Below are 25,699 nucleotides of genomic sequence, written 5' to 3'. Positions count from 1 at the left end.
GGAGAATATGATTCTTATTGCAATGTGATTAAATAAAATTGTTAGCAGTCCAAATTTAGAGCGCAAACTGAGATGGCTTAGATTGTGCTCTCTTTGGGATTTTAACTATGTTCCATTGCAATGGGGCCATTGATTTGGCCAGTTGGGATTATCATACATGTATATACATTATTACAAGTGTCATATTGAGTACAGAGAGTAGTAGAGGGCAGCATGGCAAAGAAAATCACCTTGATCCATCAGTTTTCATCAAGCCAATATACTTCTACCCAATAGCTAATTTGCAGGGTGCCCCTACAAAGATATAGAAAACACATAAACCTTACAGAATTTGTACATATAACAACAACAGAATGGCTGTTACATAGATGTAAGGTTGTAGCCCTTATGCGTTACAGGGCCAAAACGGCCGTAACAGGACAGAAAGAAAGAAAGAAGACCCATAACAGTACCAAAACAGAAATTTTTTTATTTTTTATTTTATTTTTTAAAGGATGTTACAGCCCATAATGTAACGGTAATGGTGGTAGCCATTACGACCACCATTACTGTTATTGAACACCTTGGGCTTGCCCAATTTCCGACACATAAAGGCCTTCAAGAGTTTGGGGGTGTTTGGAAGTTACTGTATTTTCACCAAGTGCAACGGCCATCAGCGCTAAACGCCATTTAGTGAAATTCATGCCAGGAGCTGCATTTGGATCACTGACGATTTCGAGCTAGTTTGACAGGAATATGTGAACATGCTTCTTATGCCGAATGACCCTTTCTGAAAACACTGTAATTTTCGACATTGGCTGACGTTCATAATAGTCTAAAATGTTGTTTGAGTGCATCCCCAGACTGGCCTTGCACCAGAACAGTCCTTCCCATTCTTATCATACTTGTGATTTCGAGCAGGAAAAGTAGCAAAACAGAAGCAGCTTAATGCAGGTTCCATTTTTTCTCCACCCCAAACACTAGCACACCGTCCAAATGCACCCTATGTGAACAACAGGATTGGGAGCAAAGCAATGAATTAAAATCAAATATAGAACAAGGGCATTACCCTTCTATACAAAAAAGTATCCTCCACAGTGGTTTTACATTGTTCTTCTCTCCAAGAGAAGAAATCATGGAGGCATTATACAACTGCTACAACCATCAACATGCCTTCCTATAATGGCTTTCGCTTCCGAGGCAAAAGAACTACAAAGAGAGGAGATTAAGTTTTTTGTTAGTCCCATAGTCACCAGAATGCGGCATGCATTTGTGATTAAATTAAAGGGTTTTTGACTGAAGTTGAGAGAATCACCTTCACTTAAACTGAAACATCTTTCATGAAGAAAAATTGCAGTAGGGTCTATATGTTGAAGAGCAGATAAATTTTGAGCCAAACATTTACCCCTGCAGGAAGTCAATGCTACAACTTCATTAACTGTTAATTCCTATAGTAAAATGAGCACTGTGCTGGTTGCTAGTGGAGTAGGATCTTGAAACCTACCATCCCCAATGTGGCTCTCTGTATGAGACATTCGAAGCCTTTCATCAGGTGGGCCCCTCAGCCATGGCAAAAATAGACCGTGCTCATCAGTTGGCCAACATATGTATGTCAAATTTGGACTATTAGTAGATTGTCCATTTTCTCATACGCATGTTGGCCACTGGATGAGTTCCTGTTTCTTGCAAATGAGCCATGTTGGAACCGGTCAGGACTTAGGAAAGCAGGACTCAAAATCTCAATCTATAGCACAATTATTTGACAATTCTTGCTTTCCTATTCTCTTCTTTTCTTTTTTCTGGAGAACAGGATACTTCGACATTTTGATGATAGTATCTATTATAAATGATGTAGTGTCTACAACTAAAAACACTTCCAGGATTCCAACATGGCATGCTTCTTCTTTTCTTTTTTTTTTCTCTGGGGGGGGGTTCTCATTTACCTGGCCCATGATGGGATAAATTTCCTTTCAGTTATTTCATCCTCTTCTTCCTCTTCATCATCAGAGCTTTGATATGGAGAAATTTCATATGCCTGTAATTCTTTGCTTCCTTCAATAACTGAGCCACCATCTTCATTTGCTTTACATAAATTGTCCGAGCCGTTGAACACCTACATATATGAGCACCAAGAATAACACCAAGATGCACTTTTAACAGGTGACCATATATGCACACCATGGAAAAGGGGAGTTTCAAGGATATTTGGAAAAAAGTTTACAAATGTACAGATCAATCTTGACAACTCAATATAAAAGATCATCTAATTTGCAGCCTAACGACCACTCAAAACCCTGAGAAAACTTCTGCATCAGCCACTACTTTTTTCATGTTAACCTATCACCCAAAATTTAAGGCCTGTTTGGTGCGTGGTATTAGGTGGGAATGAGATTAAGTGGTATGGAATTGCATTTGGTCCCATGCAAATTACATCCAACTTTTGGAAACAACTAGAAGGATTGGGTTAATCCCGGTATCATCTCATTGAGAGCCAATAATAGTTACTGCAGGATTTCTAGTGGATTTCGAAATCCACTACATCTGTGGGCCCCACATTGATGCATGTATTTTATCCATGCCATCCATCCATATGTGCCCTTACACACGCCATTCAAGTTGCATGTGTAAAGGTGACTGCATAGTTGTGAAATGCGGTCCATTGATTACAATTCCATAGTCCACCAGACATAGGCTTCACTTAATACAGTGTATTTCCCAAGCGAAGAATTTGATCTCAAATGTGGGATTGGACGGTCATAATACCATGGTATTTCTAGACATGTAATCATTGTGCAATAATAGTCCATCTAATGCAATTCCATACCATTTAATCCTGCAGTCTAAACAGGCCCCAAGTACAATCTATTTCCTAAAAAGAGATCAACGATTTCAAAGCTTTGTATAATTTACAACAATGCATGATAAAAACAACAAGATAATAATGATGATGATCATCATCATCTAAGCCTTATCCCCAATTAATTGGGGCCAGCTACATGAATCATGTTCCATCATTCCACTCTATCAAGGGCCATAACTCAGCTAGACCACACGATAATAATGACAAGGAAAAAACAAAATTATCCCAAAAGAAGCTTTACATTCAATGAAGAAATTTTCCAATTTATATCTCGAAATGATTAATATGGACGTTATAAATCATCAATGCCTTGTAGCTCTATAACTAATTCATATGGTGAAGAGTGCGGCAAAGAAATATTCGGCATTGCCTCATTAGTGACTGATCTTTGTGGCATATTTAACAGCGCAATGCCCAAAGCTGGTCCTACACCTGACTCCAAAAATTTTGCAGGGAATAAATAACAAAGAGAAATGCAACCATGAAGCAAAGTTCATAGGCTCCATGAAGTGTGCTCCCTACCATACATGGGAAATTTAAATGGGGACCAGAACCAACGTTGTCTAAATTGTTAACATATTGCAAAACATCATAAGAGTTGAATCGTATGCACCATTATATTTCCATATCATGACAGTGTTACAGATTCTTGTCCTTCCTTTATTTTTTGTCATTCAAGAAATTTACCTTAAAAAACGTACAAGAATCCACTAATAATGTATGTTTTTTTAAACCTTTCTTGAGCATATAATCAAATGGGAAAAGCAGCATTCGATTATGTAGACCGACAAAAAAAAAAGATATTTTGATTTTTAACTATCATTACCACAATATATAGCTCAATATTCACAACCATCAATAAAAACATCTAGATAAGTCATACGCCAATTTGGTGATTCAACCAATTAAGAAGTAAGAAATCATAAGAAAGTGCAAAACAATTTATCGTTGAAGAGAATATCCATCACGTAATCTCTCATAAAGAACAAAATAAAAGAATTGACCTCTTCTAAACAATTTTTAAAGCCCCTACCAATTTAAAAACATAAAATGAAAACCAAGTAAAACTTATAACAGAAGAGAACAAGTACAATTTGAATCGTAAATCATAGGATTCAAAACATAGAACCTAAGATTCATCTGAAAAGGGATTTAGGGTGGGATTCAGATCATTTTGCTTAAGGTTTGACTTAAATCGTAAATCATAAATTGTAGGATTTTGACAACATTTACCAGGACCATTGATATGGCAGGCCACCACAATGATGCACTAGAGCAGGCCACCACAATGATGCACTAGAGCCCAAATATGCATGGCAAAACATAGAACCTAAGATTCATCTGAAAAGGGATTTAGGGTGGGATTCAGATCATTTTGCTTAAGATTTGACTTAAATTGTAAATCATAAATTGTAGGATTTTGACAACATTTACCAGAACCACTGATATGGCAGGCCACCACAATGATGCACTAGAGCCCAAATATGCATGGCTTTGACAATCCTAACGTACAAGATCATCAAATCACAGCGAGTTTTGAGTGCTGAATGTGGACAAGCTCTCATTTTTTGCTTAACTTTGTGTTACCATAAATTTAAAATCACTAATTGGATGGCTACCATAGTCCAGATGTGCATCCACATGTTAGTCCAGCAAATCCATGGTCCTGATCACTGTGCAAAAGTCTACAATATGATGATTTTTGGTGCCCACTTTATGGAACCCCTGCGAAGCACACATTATAGTAGCATTTCTCGCTAACTAGGGCTAACAAGATGCAAGTTTAAGTCATCAGTGATCTCTGACCTTTCCAATGTGGTCAGCCTCCTTACAAGATTCACGATCTTCTCGGTTGTTACTTGCATGTCTGGCATCTCCAGCCACAACCTTATTTGGTCTTTGTTCCATTTCTGTCCTTTTTTGTTCCCTCACCTTTTCAGTTTTCTGCTGCTTTTTTGCCTCTTGATTCCTTTTGCGCTCCTCATCCTATTGCAGATAAAGCCACATCCAATGTTACACTACAAAAGAAAGAAAAGATCCTCAAAGTTTTATTTTTGATGGAAGAAAGAATAGTACTGCAGTTTTGCGACGCAGCTCTTTCTCCTCTCTCTCTGCTCGTAATTTCTCCTCATGTTCTCTCAGCTGCTTTCGTGTTTCTTCAATACACTTTCGCTTTCTTTCCTTTTCCTTCCTTTCTTCTTCTTCCCTCTGCCTCTTCCTTGCTGCCATATCAGCTTCCTTTTTCTTCCTTTCCTCCTCTTTCTTTTTTTGCATCAATTCCATTTGTTTAATATTGTCATGCCTCTTTTGCTCAATATTTGCTGCCTCTTTCCTCATTTTACGCTCGTTCGCTCTTTTTTCTGCAAGATTTTTTGCAGCCTCAGCAGCCTCCAAAGCTTTCACTCTAATGTCTCTCTTCCCTGCCAGATAACATGTAACATGAAGGAAGTAACTCAAGCAGGTGAATAAGAAATACGATAGAAATTCCATATCTTTCACTATGGAAACAAATGTTTGCATTATTGTGTTGAAACTGAGCTGAGTACACATGTTGATGTATGTGCATCTGTTTAAATTAACAAGATTGTTTCATGACAAAAAAAAATAAATTTGGATGCCATACATAGTAACTTAAAACTTAGTTCTACATAGAACACTGGCTTCTAAATACTTCAAGTCTGCCCCTCTGAGACACATAAAATGGGCTGGTTCAGGGAATATGAGGTCAGTTAATTATATATCACAATTCTATAATGCCTACATATATGCATGCAATTTCCAATAAAAATAAAATTGTGATGTTTGTGTGCAATTAGATCATATTCAGTTACAAACTGAAATAAGTATCACACTTCAGATTTTATGCACACTTTATTTTACAGTTGGATTTCATATAAAAATGTAAATTGGCCTTAGAGATAGGATTGACTAGCAAAATATGATTCAGTGTTGACCCCAAATAGCTGGGATGAAACTACTGCTGCCACCGTTGATGACAACAACAACGACGACATTAACAATGATGATGACAATGATGATGTTGAATCTCATGCAACATATCCATATTATATAATATCAAGATGATGATTAATCACATACAAACTCAGTGGTAGACAGACTCTGTCTCAACACTGAGACCAGGGATTGAGTGCCCATGTGGTGTGGGTGGGTGTGTGAGTGTGTGTGGGTGTGGATGTGGGTGTTAAAAATAAATAAATAAAAGATAAATAATAAAAAATTCATACAACATATATCAGTATTATGTAAAATCAGAGTGAAAAAAAATATTATGGTTATGATTTATGTTTCAATAAAAGAATGCCCATACTGTGTGGAGGAATTATAAGATTCTCTACCTAGGACCTGTAATGTATCATCGGGTTTTTCAGCTTTCCAAGGCGAGGACCAAAATTGAGTACTAGATCCAATAGTAGATAGGTTTTCAGTAGAATGAGGACCATTACTGTATTAGTGTATTTCTATCCTTAACAGTCTTTTTTCAGGCCATCGATTGAAGGGTTAAAATATCTCATTGAGGAGGAGATTTTTTGGGCAACGGTCCATTCACGGTGGGGGCCATCGAGTCGATGATCAGGAGACTGAACCATGGTCCCACTTGTACAAACATAGGACCTGAGGGTACCATACACAGCCTCAGATTGAGGATCATATACTTCCTTCTTAATGTAATAGCACTGCTACTATGCATATCCATATGTGGTCCTTGGGGACAAAAAAAAAACAGAAAGGAGTGTACTTCACTTCTTTTTTTTTTGTGACACACGCACACAACCCCCACACACTCACGCTGTAGTGGAATTTCACCACCTATGGGTACTCAAACCCTTGACCAGGTGTTGAAACTCCTAAGAGTCTACCACCGGAGCAAGAGTAAGGACCCATGACACTTTCTAAGATTTTGGAATTTAACATAACAGCAAATAATGGGGCTAATTCTGACCACACAATGACACTTTCTAAGATTTTGAATCCAAGTAAATGCTTTCCAAAAGCTTCTAAAGGCAGGACAAAAAAAAAAAAAAAAAAAGAAGAAAGAGAGAGAGAGAGAGAGAGAGAGAGAGAGAGAGGGAAAACAATGAATCTGTGCAGTGTCAATACAGGACAACAAAGACCTTATGGATTTGTGGAAACTAAGATTCATAGATGCACCTGCTTGAAAAGGTAACCCATTCCAGATATCATAGAATCAAACCGGACCATCAGCCTCCATTAAAGATGGAATTTGATGACTGTCTTTGCAAAATTTGTATTTGTCAAATACTTCACAGTTACACTACTAAAGATTAGATCTACCATATATGCACCTGCTTGAAAAGGTTACCCATTCCAGATATCATAGAATCAAACCGGACCATCAGCCCCCATTAAAGATGGAAGTTGATGACAGTATTTGCAAAATTTGTACTTGTCAAATACTTCACAGTTACACTACAAAAGATTAGATCTACCATATATGGTACACAGCACAGTAATTAATCAAGCTGATTAAAGTAATCGTGAAGGCAGACTTTAAATGAAAGGATGTGATAGTCAAGGTGGCTGCCGACACGAAGTTTTTATTATCAACTCTAAGCTCCTAAAATAGATATCGGAAAGATTATGAGATTTATCGTCCTGAAATTCATTTCCCAAGGATTGTAACTTGTAAGTTTCTCATCCTTCCCAAGCCAAATATCAAGCATGAAAAAAATGCTTTTAATTCATTTGATGATGATTAAAGGATTAGTTTCACTGAGCTGAGAAGGCTCCATCTGAAATTTTCACCTCATTAAGACTGATGCCATCTCAGTAGTATGTATAGTTGCTTTCACTTTTGTGCATATAATAAATCATTTCAAGCAGGCCCATTATAGTATAATTTGCTAATGATATATTGTATCCTCATCATGAAGGAAAAGGTAATTTCTCAAATTGGAAAACAAAAAGCATTACCTGTCAAAACCGCAGCTGCTTGTTTTTGTTGAACAAGTGGAATAAATGATGAAACGTTAGAAACGATATTATTAGGTTTACAGCTCTTCTCTGAGAAAGTTTGGCTTTCTTTTTTCTCAGCAGCTTTCCCAGATAATTTTGGCCTACTGTTCCTGTTATACTGAAATTTAGAGGCCTTTCGCGCTCCATTTCCAACTATTGAAGGATCTCGGTTCTCCTTATCCTCATTCTTACTTTTTCTATCCTTTCCATAACCATTTTCAAGCTTCTTCTTGACTGCCATTTGGGTCCCAAGTGAGTTGAATTCTGTGTTCACAGAATCTAAACTACATCTGTCTGGAAATTTCTCTGCAGAAGCCAAACTGGGTGAGTTGCAACCTTCTGAAGTTAAATCAGCAATCACTTCTCTTCTGTTTGAGGTTTTTCCTTCTTTTAAGTCAATTCCTTCCTGGAACAGGCTGATTCCCTCACCTAGATACCCATTTTCTTCATTAATGCAGGTATCTTCATCAATCCGGAAACAAGTGAGCTCTGGATTTATGCTGAGTTTTTCCTCTGAACTGCCACCTATAGATTTTGAAATGATTCTTTGACTAAGTTTTCCAGCTGGGGGGGTAAAAGGAGGTCTAGCATCCCATCCAAATCGAACACTAGAAGAAGGCATGCAATTGGAATAGGAGCTTCCGAGAAAAGCACCATCTACTTCTGCATCAATGTTACAGCAAACATCATTAAGCCCACCATCTTCATGGCCTTTATGTTCCTTGCTGTCAATACCACAAAAGGGAAGAGCTTGCCCCAAATCCATGTGCTCCAGAAGTCCTTTAGGTAAAGACCGGCAAACATCTGGTGTTGTATGTATTTTGTATCTTGTCGAAGGATGTAGTGGAGTAAGCATCCCAGTAGATCTGCAGAGCTGCTCAAGAACACCAACCTGCTCTTTTGTAATGCTTGAAATATTCTGGTCATGAGAGCAAATTCCATCCCCTGCAACTAATGACAGCTTATTCTCTTGAAGCACACCAACACTGAACCCCTCAAACTCTGGCATGCTTTCTTCAGCAACAACTGAATGTGGATCCTCATGACAGGGGGATCTAGCTGAATAAGATGAGACCTGGCCATGTTCTCCAAGGTAAGATTTCAGCTCTTCTATAGCAGCTTGAGTATAAGCTGACAATCTTGGGTCTCCATGTCTTAGTTTACTCCCAAAATATAGAAAATCTAGGTCATCACCTGCTGTATGTGGTTGCTCATCAAGAACGCTAGTGTGCCCTGGTGTTTCCCTTATATCCTTTAAGCAACCATCAGTATCTCCATCTGTCTGCCTTCTCTGGCCCAAATCAAGAGAAGCCTCTACAATTGCATGTTTAAATGCCATGGAAGACACCGCACTTTGATCTTTCCATTTCAAGTCGAAATTATCCTGCAAATCATGATTATAAGCACAAACCTGCATCTTAGTTGCTTTAATAGAATCAAAACAATTACTTGTCCAAATCAGAAGACATTTCAACTCATAGACATTTTTCCTCATACAGATGTTTACCAACATTAAACCCAGAAAATGTGCTTCACTAAAATTTTCTATGAGCAAATTAGCTGAGAAAATAACTGTTAGACAATGTTGTCAAAACCGTTATCATATTGCAAATCGTAATAGGAGTTGAATCGCATCAAATCACAAATCATATAGTACATTGCTAAGATTTTTTTCTGATTTATTAAAATTATCAAAACATCTGAAAAATATATATAATTAAATCAGAAAAGAATAAAAACTCATCAATCGTCCATTTCCCAACAACATGCACCAAAAAAGTAACACATCATGATATTATCAATTGATTGAGAAAATGTATATGGACACATCATGATAGTAAAGGATTCTTGTCTTTTTTCCTTTGTTTTCTTTTGTTGCCTTTCAAAAAATTTACCTTAAAATACATACAAGAGTTCCTTTAGTAATTTTGTTCTTTTGTACCTTTCTTGAGTGTAGAATCATGTTAGAAAAAATGGCAGTCAATTCAATTGAGTGAATAAAAACATATCTTAATTTCTTTGTTTTGGATTTTTGAATATCAAAATCCCTGCTCTCCTATTTCCTCTCTCTCTCTCTCTCTCTCTCTCTCTCTCTCTCTCTCTCTCTCTCTCAAGAAAAAATAAGGATATTTTTAATACAAGAGTGCCTTTTTCATGTTTAATACGCAAAAAGGTACAAAGAAAGAAGAAAAAATTGAATTCATATCGTGAATCGTACGATTCTGATAACATTGTTGTTAGATATGCCTGGAAGGAAGAAATTTATGTCGAAATTTATCAGTGCAATGTTTTCTTATTCTTCTTATTTTATCATTAGGTGATGCTCCCTGACTAAAGGACTGGATGGTTCTTTCAATTGTACATTGCTATTTCAGGAATTACTGGGTCCTACAGGTCAGGAAATGTACAGTTTGCTGATGAGCCCAATTCTATAAGGTGGGCCAAAGGTTCAGCTATCCAGCCTGTTGATTTAATAAGTGATACCAAAAAGTCCCCCAAACTGGAAGATCCGAACCCATCAATCCGTGGCACACAGATAGACATCCAGATAGTTAAGAAGTAAAATACAGAAACAGTTTGCATTCACAAGACAAAGGCCAAAGCTCAAAATGTTTGGATCTTCCAGTAACTTTGCCAATAGGATCTTCCACTAGCGAAAGAACAGGTGTCCAGGTTAAGCCTTGCTGTAAGGTCTGCTTATACACTAGCTTCATGGGCATTGTACTCTTTTCTTCCACAAAAAATTATTGTTGCTTGGTCTCAAGTCTGGAGGATTTTCATTTTCCCTGGCATCCCCCATCCACAGTTTGGCCCATCAGATCAACAGCATGAATCAATGAACCACGGGCTCCAAATTTATGGAACTAGGTTAGGGACGTCAGAAAACTGCACATTTGCTAACAAGTATGATGATGACCATATAATTTGTAACATTTTCTGGTTACCTTACCTCACAAAATTAAAAATAAATAAATAATAAAAATACCTCATGCAGAATTGGGCATGATACTTGCAGCTTTTGTGATGGTTCGGTTACTTCTTCAATAAGGTGTTGCTTTCTCTGATGCATCTCTGCCCCAGAGCTGTGAATGGCTGCATTTGTCCAAGCAGCTTCCACTTCATGCAATATGGAGAAATTCTGAACCTCTGCCATTCTCTCTGAAGTAACTTCCAAGCTCTTTGAGTGTCTTTTGATGCTGTCCTCATGAATTTGCCCAGGTTGATTAACTTCCCTAACCCTTGGGGATGTATTGAAGAAATTATTTGATTGACCATCAGTTTTCCTCCTCTTAAACATGGGCCATGAAATCACACATGCATTATTGACATTTTTTACTGATTGTCTTGGCTTTGCACTATGAGATCCATCTGATTTAGACGAACAAAAAGTAGAGCTCCTTAAGAAGTACGGAGCATCTCTCTTGGAGCTTTGAGCAGGTTTTGGTGTTACCTTCTGCCTTAAAACACTTCCATTTTCGGCATCCACTGCAACAGCATATAATTGAGGTTCTAGGGCTTCCAACATGTCAGGTCCTCCATTTGATTTAGAAGAACGAAGATTCTTATCACAGCTAGTAGAGCTCCTTAAGAAGTATGGAGCTTCTCGCCTGGGGCTTTGAGCAGGTTTTGGAGTTACTTTCTTCCTTAAAACACTTCCATTTTCAGCATCCACCGCAACAGCATATAATTGAGGTTCTTGGCCTTCCAACATGTCATGTCCTCCATTTGATTTAGAAGAGTGAAGATTCTTATCACAGCTAGTAGAGCTCCTTAAGAAGTACGGAACTTCTCTCCTGGGGCTTTGAGCAGGTTCTGGAGTTATTTTCTGCCTAACAACATTTTCAGCATCCGCTGCTACAGCATATAATTGAGGTTCTTGGGCGTCCAACATGTCAGGTCCCCCAGACCAAAGCAAAGCACTAGCGCTATTGAGACAAGCTCTTGTGAATTTTCCAGGGAAATCATTTGCCGCTGCTGCAAGTTCACAATCATCTAGCAGTGACTTGTGAGGTCTGGCATCAAACTCCCCAATGCATTTCTCACCAGCAGAATTTCCTATATGTGAAGCAATAACTACTTTAGGGAAATCGAAATTCTCTGCTCGAAGCTCACTTTCCAGTGAACCTTTTCCAACTATTTGTGAGGGAGATGAATTGGATTGAGCGACTTTGGACCAGGACCGGTTTGACATCCCACTGCCAGCTGCGGATGAATCAGTTAATGCATCTCCACAAAACGCTTTATTAGAGATGGATGTTCTGTTCGTCGATGATGGAGCGGATAGATTTGAAGGTATATAAGTAAATGAGACATCACAAAACTCATGCTCTGATTCCTGTTTCTGAAGCATATCACATCTCTCTGCTTGGCATTCAATGGAAGTCTTCAAAGCTTCCTTCATGCAGTCCACGGTTTTGTTCTGTAATACAGCCTTTTCTGACGGCAGCTCGGCAGCAGAGGAACCATCTGTATCCTGGAAATCTTTGGAAATTGGTTCTTTCTTTGATAATTGAGTAGGCACCGACTCCACGACATCTCTCATCTCCAATGAGCTCTCCTGCTTAGCTTCTTCCAATGCACTGCATTCTTCTATGTCATCAAAGACAAGCTGCCTCGGCTCCACAATGGTGTTTGTGTCAATAGGAGATCTTGAGATGGAAGATTCCAATCTCCCTCTGTTGTTATGGGCTGCATCTGGCGTATCAAGAACAATCTCCATTTCTATACTCCCAGCAGCGCAAGAATGTGGATCATCAATATCATCAACGTCATTAGATGAGAGGTTTAATTTATTTACAGCGTGTTCCGACGGGACAGTTACATCAGCATCTACTGCCTTTTGGAGGCCATCTCCTCCAAGACAGTTTAAGCATCCTCCTGGTTTAATTGATGCATCATCAACACAATTTAACTGCTTAGTGGATCTAGATCGGGTAACTCTTCCACCACACCCGTTGGTGATACCTGAGGAGTCTTTCGATGATTCCATTACACCAGTAGGCTGTTGGTGAGTACCTGTTGACCTTGTAACTCTGCCAGTATGTGCATAGGTAATATTTTCCTTGGACAAACACTTTTCTGAACTTTCTTTCACACTATTCCGAAGCTCTAGAGCCTTTTGCCTTGACTTGGACCGCTGGATCCTTGCTAGCGATTGATTGAGATCAAAATAGGTCTCATCAATTTTCGCATCTGTCTGAACATGGGGAGAAGCAGAAATGGTGTCCAGCTCAGGAACCTCACTGACATTACATTTCTGGCCAAGCTTGCTGCCATTGAGAGATATCTTAGCTACTGCTGTTGACCTGTCCTCTGCCTCAAAGCATCTATTTGAAGCACAAGTTTCTGTGATCAAGCTGTCAGAAAGCTGCCTATTATCTTCCTTAGCAGCTTGCTTATTGTAAATAGTGCAGTGACCAGTGGATGGAGGAATGGGGGGTCGTGGAGGTGGAAATAAGAGACCTGAAATCAGCTCCTCTCTCTTCAAATCTGCAATGAGATAACTGATCTTTTTATTACAATTGAAGTCAAGAATAACAAGAAAAGACAACAAAAAAGTATATCCTCACTTCAAAGTTAAAAACTTAGCAACATGTAGGTCAAAGAGTACAGGACCCAGTCATGGAATATGTAACACAGGAACATATTAATGACGAAAATCAATGTGCACGACATGTACCACTTATACCGTCACATATAGGAAGGACAATCATGGAAAAAACTAAGGGTGTCTTTTGACGTATGTCAAATCATGGAAAGAATGGCTATTTCAGTGGAATGGATAAACAATCCGTTCTGCCAAGCATTAGGGCTGTTCAGAAAATGAAATGTGCATGATGTATGGTTTGGTTTTGTTAACATTTCCACCCCAAATGAATGTATGATGCATTCAGGTCTGACCTGCAGTGCTGGGCGAGGGCATCCAAACATGCATTTAGTTTTCCTTACAACCTTATTTTATATCACGACCTATTTAGTATCTATGAATTTTTATGATCTATTTTTTATTTATCAGGACAATGCCTTTTATAATGTTCCACCCTGTGTTAAAAAACTCACCAGTCCAGTTCGAACTTGGCCAAGTCAACTGGTTTGGTTGTCCCAGTCACCAAGTCCAAACTTTCACTTTGCAAAAGATGGCAAACTGATGATTTGTATGACCTGTTTTATAAAATAGGAAAGATTCTTGTTGACTCAGATAAGTCAAAAATGGAAACCCAAAGGCAGAATTCTGTAACTGAGATGAGTCTGAAATGTTAACATTAATAATATTTACAACAAAATTCTGGTTGTATACTAATATTTTTATTTTTTTTTAAATACCATAATTGCTGGGAGAAGGCTATGATGATGATAACGCCGATGATGATAATGATATTGGATGTAATAAAATATGCAAGGACATATTGACATTAGGACCTGTTTTATATGTAAGGATTTCTATTTTGACGATAAAGAACCCAGGAGGCAGGGACAAGGATGGAGCATGGAAAAGGAAAAAAGAAAAGGCATTCACCAATAGGGAGCTGGGGAAATCCAAAACAATTTATTCTAAACGAATTATGGATGAAAAGGACAGAAAATGTTTGCCTGGCCATATGTAGATTTCTCCTTGCAAATGCCCTTGCGGTTAATCTGGTTACAAGTCCTCTTTTATTCAATGGAAGTAGTGGCACCCATTGGAGCAGGATTAAAACTTCCGAGTTATAATGAAGTACAAAATACATTTCCTAAAATAGAAGTTGATATTATAGACAAACCAATGGACGAATGCCCCAAAAAGAAAGAAAGAAAGAAAGAATGAAAAACTGAATGCACAATTACCTTGAATGAGTGGACCTAGGTCACCTAGATTGTGGGTTGCTCTTGTATGTGGTATAGGAATGGGCATGTGGTTCATTACTCTCTCCAATACGAGTTATGCTAGGGTAGGACCATGTGGGTCACTCCATTGCATAAACTATAGAAAGAGACTCATATACTTTAAAAGTGATTTATATTCTTTAGAAAGTGACTTATATACTTAAGAAGTAATTTGTATACTTTAAAAATGACTTGTATAATTTAGAAAGTGACTTTAGAAGTTACTTAGGGATCATTTGGCAACATGGATTACATGTGAATTGGAATCCAAATTACAATTACCATGGAATCCATATGAATTGGAATCATCAATTGTGTTTGGCAATATGCACATGGATTCCATGTGAATCCAAAATTTGTGTTTGACACCTTCCTGGATACATGACATGCATTTTACCAATTCTCACACGTGATCCACTATAATGTTTATGTGAAATCCACCCTGAGTACTAGGTGCGTCATTCCCTTTTAGTTGTAGGGCCCAAAAACATCCCAGACTGTGATTCAAGGGGACCATACAATTGGAAACAGTATATGGGGTGTCCCTCTCCCAATTGTTTCCCTTCGTATGGCCCGCCTAAATCACGGACCAGGCTAATTTTTGGGCCCTACGGCTAAAATGGGGTGACATACTTGGTGATCAAGGTGGATTTCATGTAAACATTACGATGGGGTCCACCAATTCTTGAAGTCAACTTTAGTGATTTTCATGCAAAAGTCGTGACGTGAACCCATATACGCTTTAAAAATTTGTCAGAGATGGCTCACCATGATATTTTATGTAAAATCCACCCTGATCACTAGATGTGACACTTAATTTTAGTCATAGTGCCCAAATATCAGCCTAGTTCATGATTCAGATGGACCATACTATTGGAAATGGTATATAGGGCATCCCTCTTCCAACTGTTTCCCTTCGTATGGCCTCACCTGAATCATGGACCGGGCTGATTTTTGGGCCCTAAAGCTAAAATGGGGCTACACGCCTGGTGATCAAGGTGGATTTCATATAAACATTAAGGTGGGACACACCAATTCTTGAAGTCAACTACTACCCATTTTCATGTAGAAGTCGTGAAGTGAACCCATCTAGGCCTTAAAATTTTTTATCAGACATCGCTGACCATGATGTTTATGTAAAATCCACCCCGATCACTCGATGCATCACTTAATTTTAGTCTCAAGGCCCAAATATCAGCCTGATTGGTGATTCAGGTGGGGCCATACAAAGGGAAATAGTAATGCTCACCCTCCAAACAATTTCTATTCGTGTGGCCCATCTGGATCACAGATGGGCTTGATTTTTTGTCCTGAGACCCAGTGTTTGAAATATCATTATTGTGTTACGTATTGCATCATTGGGATATAGATACGTACTGGTTATCGCATGGGATATATCATTTGTATCGGATAATTTATCGCACTTTTTGGGAAACATGGGGAAGCATTGGGAAAATGATTGATTTTTTCAATGAAACTTTAGGGATTGTTAAAAAAGACCTTAATACGCATTTTTAAATCATAACATCTGAAAAAAGAAGTGAACATCATAGGTTTCCTTTGTATAGGGTCCTAAGCTATGCGTTGTTTGACTGAACTAATGCAACTATATTCAAATTGAATGCATAGCATTTAGAGTGTATGTGATGATCATTTCATCAAACACTCCTACATATTTTAAAATTGGTTTCAATTGACAGTTGGTTGAAGCGAATTTTTGAAGAAAAAAATTAGTAATTTTTTATTAAAAATAATTTTTATTTTCCGAAAATTGACACAGACTTAACTAATCAGTAAATCAACCCTCATACATGCTTGATTTCATGTTTGGAATGCAACATTGCAAGCAATTTGGGAGATCAGGAAATTTTCAAAATTTCCCTAAATAGGACCACCTACACTCAAATTTCAAAATTAGAGTGTATGTGATGATCATTTCATCAAAAACTCCTAAATACTTTGAAATTAGTCCCCATTGATAGGTGGTTGAAGGAAAATTTAGAGAAAAAAAAAATGGAGAACATGAAGAACCAATGGATATTGAAATTAAAGTTCCAACTCCATGATTTTTCATACAAAACATGAAGAACCAATGGATTTATAACCATTTGACACTGATTTAACATAATTTCAACAACAAAAAAAAGGATCAGAAATTGAAAATTCTCATTGGATCAAACATGTGGGATATATCGACACTACCTGTGCATTTCGTATCGCATGGGTGGGATACAAGATATATCTTGGCATATATCGGCCGATATCGTCAATATTTAAAACATTGCCGACACCTACATTTTAGCTTTGTATCTAATGGTTATAGTGGATTTCATATAATCATCATGGTGAGCCCTGAAAAAAATCAAGGGCGGGTGTCTCTCTCCCAACTTTTCCCTTCATATGGACCATCTGAATCACGAACCGGATTGGGTTTTTGGGTTCTGTGGTTAAATTGAGGTGACACACTTAGTGATCAAAGTGGGTTTCATGTAAACTTCATGGTGGGGCCCACCAATTCTTGAAGTCAAGGGACACACTTAGTGATCCAGGTAGATTTCATATAAACTTCATGGTGGGGCCTATCAATTCTTGAAGCCAAGGCCACTGTCATTTTGGCTCTTACATGATCCATGGTAATGGGTGGTAATGCGGCGTAAAAACATGCCTCTAGCCAAGGAATTTAAAATGGGTGAAACGGTGGTAAATGGACCACCGCCAGATGACTCTCCAAACACACTTACCTTTTGCCTTTACCACCATTTCCATGGTGTCAAACGGCCCCTTATATATACTTTAGAAGTGACTAACATACTATACAAAGCGACACATATACTTCAGAAACCTTTAAAAGTGATTTCTATACCTTAGAAGTAATTATATACTTTAGAAGTTAGCTATATATTTTTTGGAAGGATCAATGTTGTCCAATGGCATAAGCGATCCCGTGCAACCCAATGGGGTTGTGCGCTTATGCAATGGCACAGCCCCCCAAACAATTTTTTTAAAATAAAAAAATCACAGAAAATGAAAAAATTATATAAAAATACCACACGTCTAGGGAATTATTTTTTATAATTTAATTAGAGTATTAGACTATAATAAGTAAATTAACAACTACTTAAATGAATGCACATACTAAAAAGTGTGGGGAAAAAAGCAACATATAAATTTTAATGATGTCATTTTCAGAGAGAATGAGAGTAATAAAGTGTGCGTGTGTGTGTGTGTATGTGGAGAGAGAGAGTTTAAAGATTGGAGACCTGACCCAACCGAATAGGGTATTTTGAGTATTTTTATGTATAGGGTATAAATACTCTATGGGATTCAAATTAGGGTTAAGCAAGAGAAACTTTAATGGGTTCTTTGTGTGCTATAAAATTTTAGGGCCATAATCCTTTTTTTTAGAAAGTTTTAATTTCAAACATTTATAGGCAAAAAGTGAGAGAAATGAAGTTTAAAAAAAAAAACCCACGGTAAAAAATCTAACCGTTGGGAGGTTATGCCATCACATATTGTGTACATAATGACATAATCACATAACTATGGCTTATGCGGTCGCATACTTTTGTGTGCAATAGCATAAGCCCAATGGCACAATAATCGTATATGCCACCATGGCATATGCGGTCCACTCATTCAAAATGGCATACGTGATGGCATAATCGCTTATACGATCACATATTTTGACAGCACTAGAAATGATATACAAGTGTGAAGCGAAACGGCTAGAGATTTTAGTGTGGGAGAGGAGAACTGCTTGTTTCAAACTATTAGAAAGTGGCTTATGCAGTCTCATACTTCTCTATGCGACAGCATAAGCCCAATGGCACAATAACCGTATATGCCACCATGGCATTTGTGGTCCACTCATTCAAAATGGCATATGCGATGGCATAATCGCTTATACAATCACATATTTTGACAACACTAGGAATGATATACAAGTGTGAAGTGAATGGCTAGAGATTTGAGTGTGGGAGAGAACCACTTGTTTCAAATTGTTAGAAAGTATAAATAGGTACAAATATAAAGCGAAAGCATAAGTCTCATTCATTATTTGAAGCGACATCTAGTTAAAAGGATCGTGCAACTAAGAACTTCATATATGAATTGATGTTGTAATTTATATATGAGCCATGAAGTTTATTGATATGGATCAACATGCATACTATTGTATCATATGCATGCTATTGTATAAATCAACGTATAAGTATTTACATTCTGAATATAAATATACATTACAACTTAATATACACCAAGAGTATAGCATTGCAATTTTAGGTCAGGAACAATAGCAATCTAGATTGCAAATAACCCATAATCCGCAATGTGCTATTCAGAACAGAAAACAAAGGCAGCTTGGCGATTCCAGGTTCCACTCAAGTGGACAGATGGGGAAAACCAATCTATAACCAATTCTTGGTTAATATCTCACATGGCTCCCTTAACCACCTCATAATAGAAAGGGATCCAAAAAGTCCCTATCTTGGGTGACAGATCCAATAGGCTACACTAGAAGTGGCTGTTATTTTTGTTTTTTTATTTTTCTGTTAATGAAATTAAAGGCTTGTTTGCTAATTGTCCTATTTCATTTAATTTAGGCCCTCATGTGGGTAATTTTAAAGAAGATGACTAGCGAAGTTTGGTGTGACTGCTTTTATTGTATGTTGGAGACTCTTATCCATTTGCCTTAAAATGGATAAACCTCCCCTCTCCTTCTCCAATAAATTGTTGTTAATTATAAAAAATGAAGAAGAAGTCCTAGCAAAACAATCTTTCTAAAGCCTATTGATTTTTTTGAGAGGAAACAAAATTATTTATTAAGAAACCTATCACAAGGAAGGGAAAGAATACACCTAGCACAATCATAACAACCCAAAAAGGAAGAGATAGATGCACCTTTGGCTGCATTAACATAGAGAGCCCAACTCTTGACAAGACCTTTAATTATGCATATCACTCTATCCATGGAGGTCCCGCCATTCCTAAAACAATGATCATTCCTCTCCTTCCAGATTGCCATGATGAGGAGCCTCCAAGCTATTTTCCTGTCTTTCCTGCCACATCCTCCATGCCATGCCCATAGGAGGACATCAACAAACCGAGGCATGACCCAAGATATCTGAGCCGCAGTAAGGACCAACCCATATCGTGCAAGTAAAAGGACAATGAATGAACAAGTGATCAATTGACTTCGTGTCCGCCATGCATGGCAAACATATATTGCGGAGAACAAGTGATCTTAGCTGGAGGTTATCAATAGTCAATGCTCTTTTGTGACCAGCCAACTAAACAAACACTACCAGGGTGAGCACTGTAAAACCAATGTTGAAATGGATGCGCAGGACCAGGGCCTCTGTCTAACTCTGCTAAAAGGCTGAAGAAGGAACAAACATAGAAGTTCCCAAATCAATGACCTTTCCATAACAGGGAGTCCTTGTCTTGAGTTCAAGGAACAACAAGCTTGAGATGATCCAGCAAACCGATGAACTACAAAGCCTCCATGTCAAAAAGATTCCTACGACATGGAGGACAACACACAATCTAACCACCGCAAAGGGAGAAGCATTGAAAAACAGTAATGTCATGATTCGGAGCAAGAGTGAGAATTCTTAGAAGTCCCTCCTGCATATCTCAAAGAATGAGGATAACTTGTTTGAACTACTCATGGTTTGCCGTAAAGGCCGTTACATGTTGCAAGGTCGTAACGGCCATTATGAAAAAAAAAAAATGACCCATAACGGCCCATTATGCCCCCCCTGTAAAAGCTGTAATGGCCCCATAACAGTCCATTAGGGGGCCGATAAAGGTTTTTCGGGTTTTCTTTCAATGAGAGAGAGAGAGAGAGAGAGCATGACGGTCATTACATCCTGTATCATAAACGTAACAATGGTGGCCGTTATGGCCACCTTTATTGTTACAAAATATCTTAGAACTACTTATTCAATTGTAGATGAAATTGATGAAGAGAATATGGTTGAAATGCTTACTGACAAAAGTTGTGGCATATGTTCAAAGCAAGTATTATGTTGATGGAGAAAAGGAAGCAATTGTTTAGCTACCACATGCAACCTACTACTTAGATTTGATGTTGGCTAAGTTAGCTATCCACGCTGATACAATTTCAAAGGAGAGGACAATTATTATTTGTAAAAGAATAATTGGTTTTTGGATTTTGGATTTTATCAAAAGAAAGATAGAAAAGGGCAATTACTACATTTATAAGAATGTTATCCATTGGCTTAACTTGTTGAATGCAAACCAAATGAGAACTAAATGGTCCATTTGGGAGATTAGGGCCCATTACATTGAAATACAACAACAAGAAAATGAACACACGAAAAAACCCTTTTTTCTGTTTTTTCCCATAATGGTCCATTTCGCTTCAATTCATCAAATCCCACTCAAATCTTTTGTTTCAATCTCTAAAATGGCTTTGGATCTAATCTAAAATGTCTTTGTAAGCATCCTCCATGGTTTAAATGGAAAAAAGAAGAGGAAAAATAAGAGGGGATTTGAAATTATTTATTTCAAATGTAGGCCTTTATGACCGCATTGAGCCTATATCAGTGCTAAATACTACTAATACATCCTGTATCACATATTGTATCAGGCCTATGTGAATTGGATATTCAAAAGCCTGGAAGCAAGAGCAGTGACTATTTTGGTGATGTGAAACAAAAGGTTTCAGACAATCTAAGATATAGTTGATATGCATGGCTATTTGCAAATTCATAGAGCTTTGCATGCAACATCTTAATTCTTAAACCCAACATTCCAATACCATGATTACTTTCTTTTCTTTTCTTTTCTCTTTGACAAGCAATGATTACTTCAATGTGGACTTGGAAATTAAGATGGGAGTTTGGACTATTGATCATGCCAAGAGGATGGTTCCATGTTCCAAAAATAAATGGCCATCAATGAGCAGATAGACATAATTTACACATCATACGGCATGTTTGCAAGGGAGATTGCCAGTTGACATGGAAGTCAAAGCAGCTAGGTAAAATACTTCCATTGAGTTAATTATTTTTTTGCGCATTATACATGTCATGACCTCATTATTCTCTATACAACACATGGTGGGAAAGTTACAGTGACCATTGGCCAAAAATCACATAAGTTGGCAATCTGGTTTCTTAATGATGCCGCCAACTGCAAACACAACTGGAGTACATTAAAGCAGGCGAGTTGTTGTTTCTAGTTAGTACTTGTAACTTGATCATACATTTTGAAGTTCTTAAATGTCTATCTATATTTCACACCTAAAATGCTGAAAATAAATTCATTGTTTGTGCAGATGCAGATACTCTCAAAAAGGAGGAAAAGGATTGAGTAAAGGCAAATTGATGCTCCAGTGTTCATATAGTATAAGCTCCAATTTAAATGTGCAATATAAGGAGGCAAAATAATCAAGGGCCTGATTTGTGATGTAGAGAGGGTCGCGGGCAGTTACATGGCCAAGATGGATCAGAAAAGGCCCGGTCGATGACAAAAGTGATCCGGACCGTCAGACCTTAAATCAGGCGTATCTCGCAATCCGGAATGAGTTATTGGACGTAAAATATATGATTTTGGGGTAGAATGAGCTACTTTAGCCACCCAACCCCGCTACGCCGGGTTGCCCAAGCTGGATTTGTGAAACACCACCAAATCGACGGTCGTTTCCCTATTTTAATTCCATTTTTACTATAAATAGTAAGTTTTAGTTTGATTATAACTCTCCATCCGTTGGGCTTTAGGAGTTACGTCCGACACGAAAAGAGCTTAGAAAAATTAGGAGAACAGCTTGGTGAAGCCAAATAGGACACTTACTATTTTTGGCCGAAAACCTTGCGCACTAGTAGACATCACGACCGTCTATAAATAGTAAGTTTATTATTTATAGTAAGTCGCGAATTCTAGGAGTTTTAGTCGTAGTTTGATTCTGATTTCTTTCCCATTGCTAGGTATCCCTATTTGAAGGGTTGTGAACTCGTTTTTTTTCATTCATCAATTAATTTCGAATTTATTAGAATTTATTTCTATTTTCTTGCTTTCTTTCCTCGTGGATTCGAGAAGTCTCTGTGAGAAGTCCAGAGAAGCTCCGTGGATTCGGAGTAGTTATCCTCTTTTGGTCCAACCATGCTAGGAATGTATCTGTGACACATTCTACATCAATTTGATAGGCTTATTGGATATGGATCATGATGTTGAATGGCAACACGGGAGGATGCAGTCCTTTCTATTGAAAATTCATAGATGAACAACAGTCAAAGCTTTGGAGACACTGAATATTGGGAATTGCCAAAATGAGCCTAATCCTCAAGATACAAGATGAGAAATCTTGGAAACTTCAAAATTATTTGGTAAATTTAATATATTCTTTGTTTAAAAGACAGTGTTCTATAGGTAATGAAGCAATTGAATGCATATAATTTAATGATGCTCATGTTATAGTCTGAACATAGAAATTCTGCATTCACTATAGACCCAAGGAGACTCATGATTTGAAGAAGAGATAGGAAAGGTGCACAAGGAAGAGGAGGAATTTTTTTTTTCCCGCCTTTTTGCGTTTCACTCTCAATCTCTGATGAGAAGGAAGAGGGCTGCATTCCTAATGTGGAGACAGATGACTCTTGGTCATTGTCTTTGACAATGTTGTTTATAATGGACAGGTTTTGGTGTTTTGTTAAGATAACAATTGGAGTTGTATGATTTGAGTGGATTGCACTTGATAATCATTATTTTATTGACAGGTGTGAATAAAAAATGGATGCATGATGACTAGCCCCCCCCTTTTTTTTATACTCTAAATTTTCCTTACTTAAAAAGGTGGAAGGAAAAAATCAATTTACAATTCAATTCAATATGCCCCTGTTACAATTTGCGACATGATTTTGATTTTCAGAACATTGCCCTAAACCATAAAAACACAAACTCAACCATGGCCCATGGGAGGGAGATGATATGTCCACCCCTATAGGGTAATTTGGTTGCAAGTTTTTCCAGTGAATTATTCTAACCAAACTCGTTTGGACCAGAACTGGCCACCAAAACAGGGCTGGTGACCTTAGGACCCAGTTACTCGTGGGGATAACTCATAACTCATCATCATCATCATCTAACCCACATCCCAACTAATTGGGATCAGCTACATGAATCCTTCTCCACCATTCCACTCTATCAAGTGCCATAGCCTAGTTAAGGGGATAACTGTTAAAAAATTAAAATTAAAAAAAAAAAAAACAAAAAAAAAAAAAAAAAAAAAAACAACGAAACTACGTCTGCCAAAGCTCAAACCAAACTGTTAGGCCCTGTTTGGCAGAAACCTAAAAATGAGTTCATTTCATGTCAGTAAACAGTAATCATGTACATAATCACTGTTAACATGAACTCATTATGTATTAGAGATCAAGATCTCTAAAAAGATCAACTCACTTTTACGGGCCTACCAAACATGGCCTTAGAATTTAACCACTAGGCTACAGCAGATTAGCAGTTTATTCTCACCTTGTTTGTTATTTCAAATGAAGCAGATTTCTGGGCCAAAAAGAGGCCAATCAGGGCAGAGCGTTAGACAGAACTGCTCGCAAAAATGGGTCAATGTCCGGTCAGGCGTTTAAATCATTAATCCTAACAGTCACTATGGCGGATAAATTACAGTCTGAAGGTACAACCATCAATCCTGGGGTTAGTTTGGGCCCACATTTTGAGATTGTTGGGCCCGGGCGCAGACCATCAACGACCATAATTGCTGGGGAAAATAGGGGAAATGGCATTTCCACCCCCAACATTTGATAATTCCAACCCCACAGGAGTAGTTTTTTTTCATCACAAGTTTTTTTCAGCGAGAGAAATCGTGAGATCCCATCAGTTCAAGAATGTCGGAACGGGAAAATGGTAAAGGATCTTAGGATGAAACGGAATGAAACAAGAAGGTGATAAAAACCCCAGAAATTGATAGAAGGAGAGTCGAGTCGTACCTTTCAGATCGGCGGCATTTTGGGCGTCGGATCTGTGAGCGGGGTTCCAGAGCCAAGAAGGGGGTCGAATGCCGTTGATGAGGAGATTGGAAGCGAGGGATTGGTCGTAGGAGTGCGTTTGGTTTTTCAGCTGATCGAGGATCCAGTTCCTGCGATCGAAGATCTGCATGAAGAGGTTCTCGAGCGTCGTCATTTCCGGAATGGGGAGAGAGAGAGAGAGAGAGGAGTTTGAAAATGCTGGGTAGGGAAATGAGACGGAGGGTTTTCGCTACCTAGACAGAGGATAGGAAAGAGTTGGCTTTGCCTCTGTCGCGACTCAGACACCAGCGTATGTCGCCCCTTACTGGGGCGCACATGAATAGTGGTCCAATGATCGGAACCGTCCATGATGTGGATTATATGATACCATGGTCAATTTAAAAATATATATACACTTTGAAAATTGGTTTTACCATAACTGTCTATAGATGAATTTAAAACAATGAAAGGAATTTCCAATGGCTTGCATTCAACTTTATAAATCAAATGTTAGGTTCATTAGTAAAGTGTAATTACGAAGTAACAGATTATTTATTGTACTAACTATAATACGGACGGTTCAAATAATCGGATCATGTCAATATGTGGTCCCCGCTGGAGGGGGGACACATATAGGATCTCAATCGCGACATAGGAAAACAAACTCAAGAGGGAAGCGCCGAAGGGGAACTGCTTTTGAATTTCGAGAAATGGTAAGGCGACTCGCTCGAGAAGAGACTGAAGAAGGATTCGCGGCTTATATGCTAAATTGACCTATGAATGAGAAATCGAGGCATTCATCAGGTTCCTAAGACAGTAAAAATACTTTAAATAAAAATAATATGTAGGATAGAAATATTTATAAATAATTTTCACCATCGGTCATCATTATCTGAACCGTTCATTTGTCATAAAAATATGGTATAGATTTTTATTACTGGACTTATTTCTGAATCATTTGAATTTTCACCATTGTCCACATTCTTTAGTGGGCCACATTATTAAAACTGTTAAA

At 38.0% G+C, this 25,699-nt stretch overlaps 1 protein-coding gene across 2 annotated transcripts; it reads right to left on the bottom strand.

The window, feature by feature from the left end:
- On the bottom strand, positions 1–24,915 carry LOC131258144 (uncharacterized). 2 transcript variants are annotated; one of them, XR_009177897.1, is made up of 9 exons: positions 24,667–24,915; positions 10,821–13,324; positions 7,793–9,218; positions 4,916–5,259; positions 4,646–4,825; positions 1,923–2,092; positions 1,295–1,386; positions 1,049–1,188; positions 1–294 (listed from the first exon to the last, which is right to left on the bottom strand). XR_009177897.1 is itself a non-coding variant. In XM_058259252.1 (8 exons), the coding sequence occupies exons 1-8, from the start codon at positions 24,857–24,859 to the stop codon at positions 1,157–1,159; spliced, it is 4,941 nt and encodes a 1,646-aa protein (XP_058115235.1). In that variant the 5' UTR covers positions 24,860–24,915; the 3' UTR covers positions 864–1,156. The 2 variants fall into 2 exon arrangements, 1 of the variants encoding a protein (XP_058115235.1); XM_058259252.1 differs by lacking the exon at positions 1–294 and having other exon boundaries at positions 864–1,188.
- Positions 24,916–25,699: the final 784 nt, after the last annotated feature.

The sequence above is a fragment of the Magnolia sinica genome, chromosome 10, assembly GCF_029962835.1.
Source record: "Magnolia sinica isolate HGM2019 chromosome 10, MsV1, whole genome shotgun sequence".
In the NCBI taxonomy this organism is placed as follows: domain Eukaryota; kingdom Viridiplantae; phylum Streptophyta; class Magnoliopsida; order Magnoliales; family Magnoliaceae; genus Magnolia; species Magnolia sinica.
The sequence above is the reverse complement of the archived record's forward strand: the minus strand, read 5'-3'. Positions and strand labels throughout refer to the sequence as shown.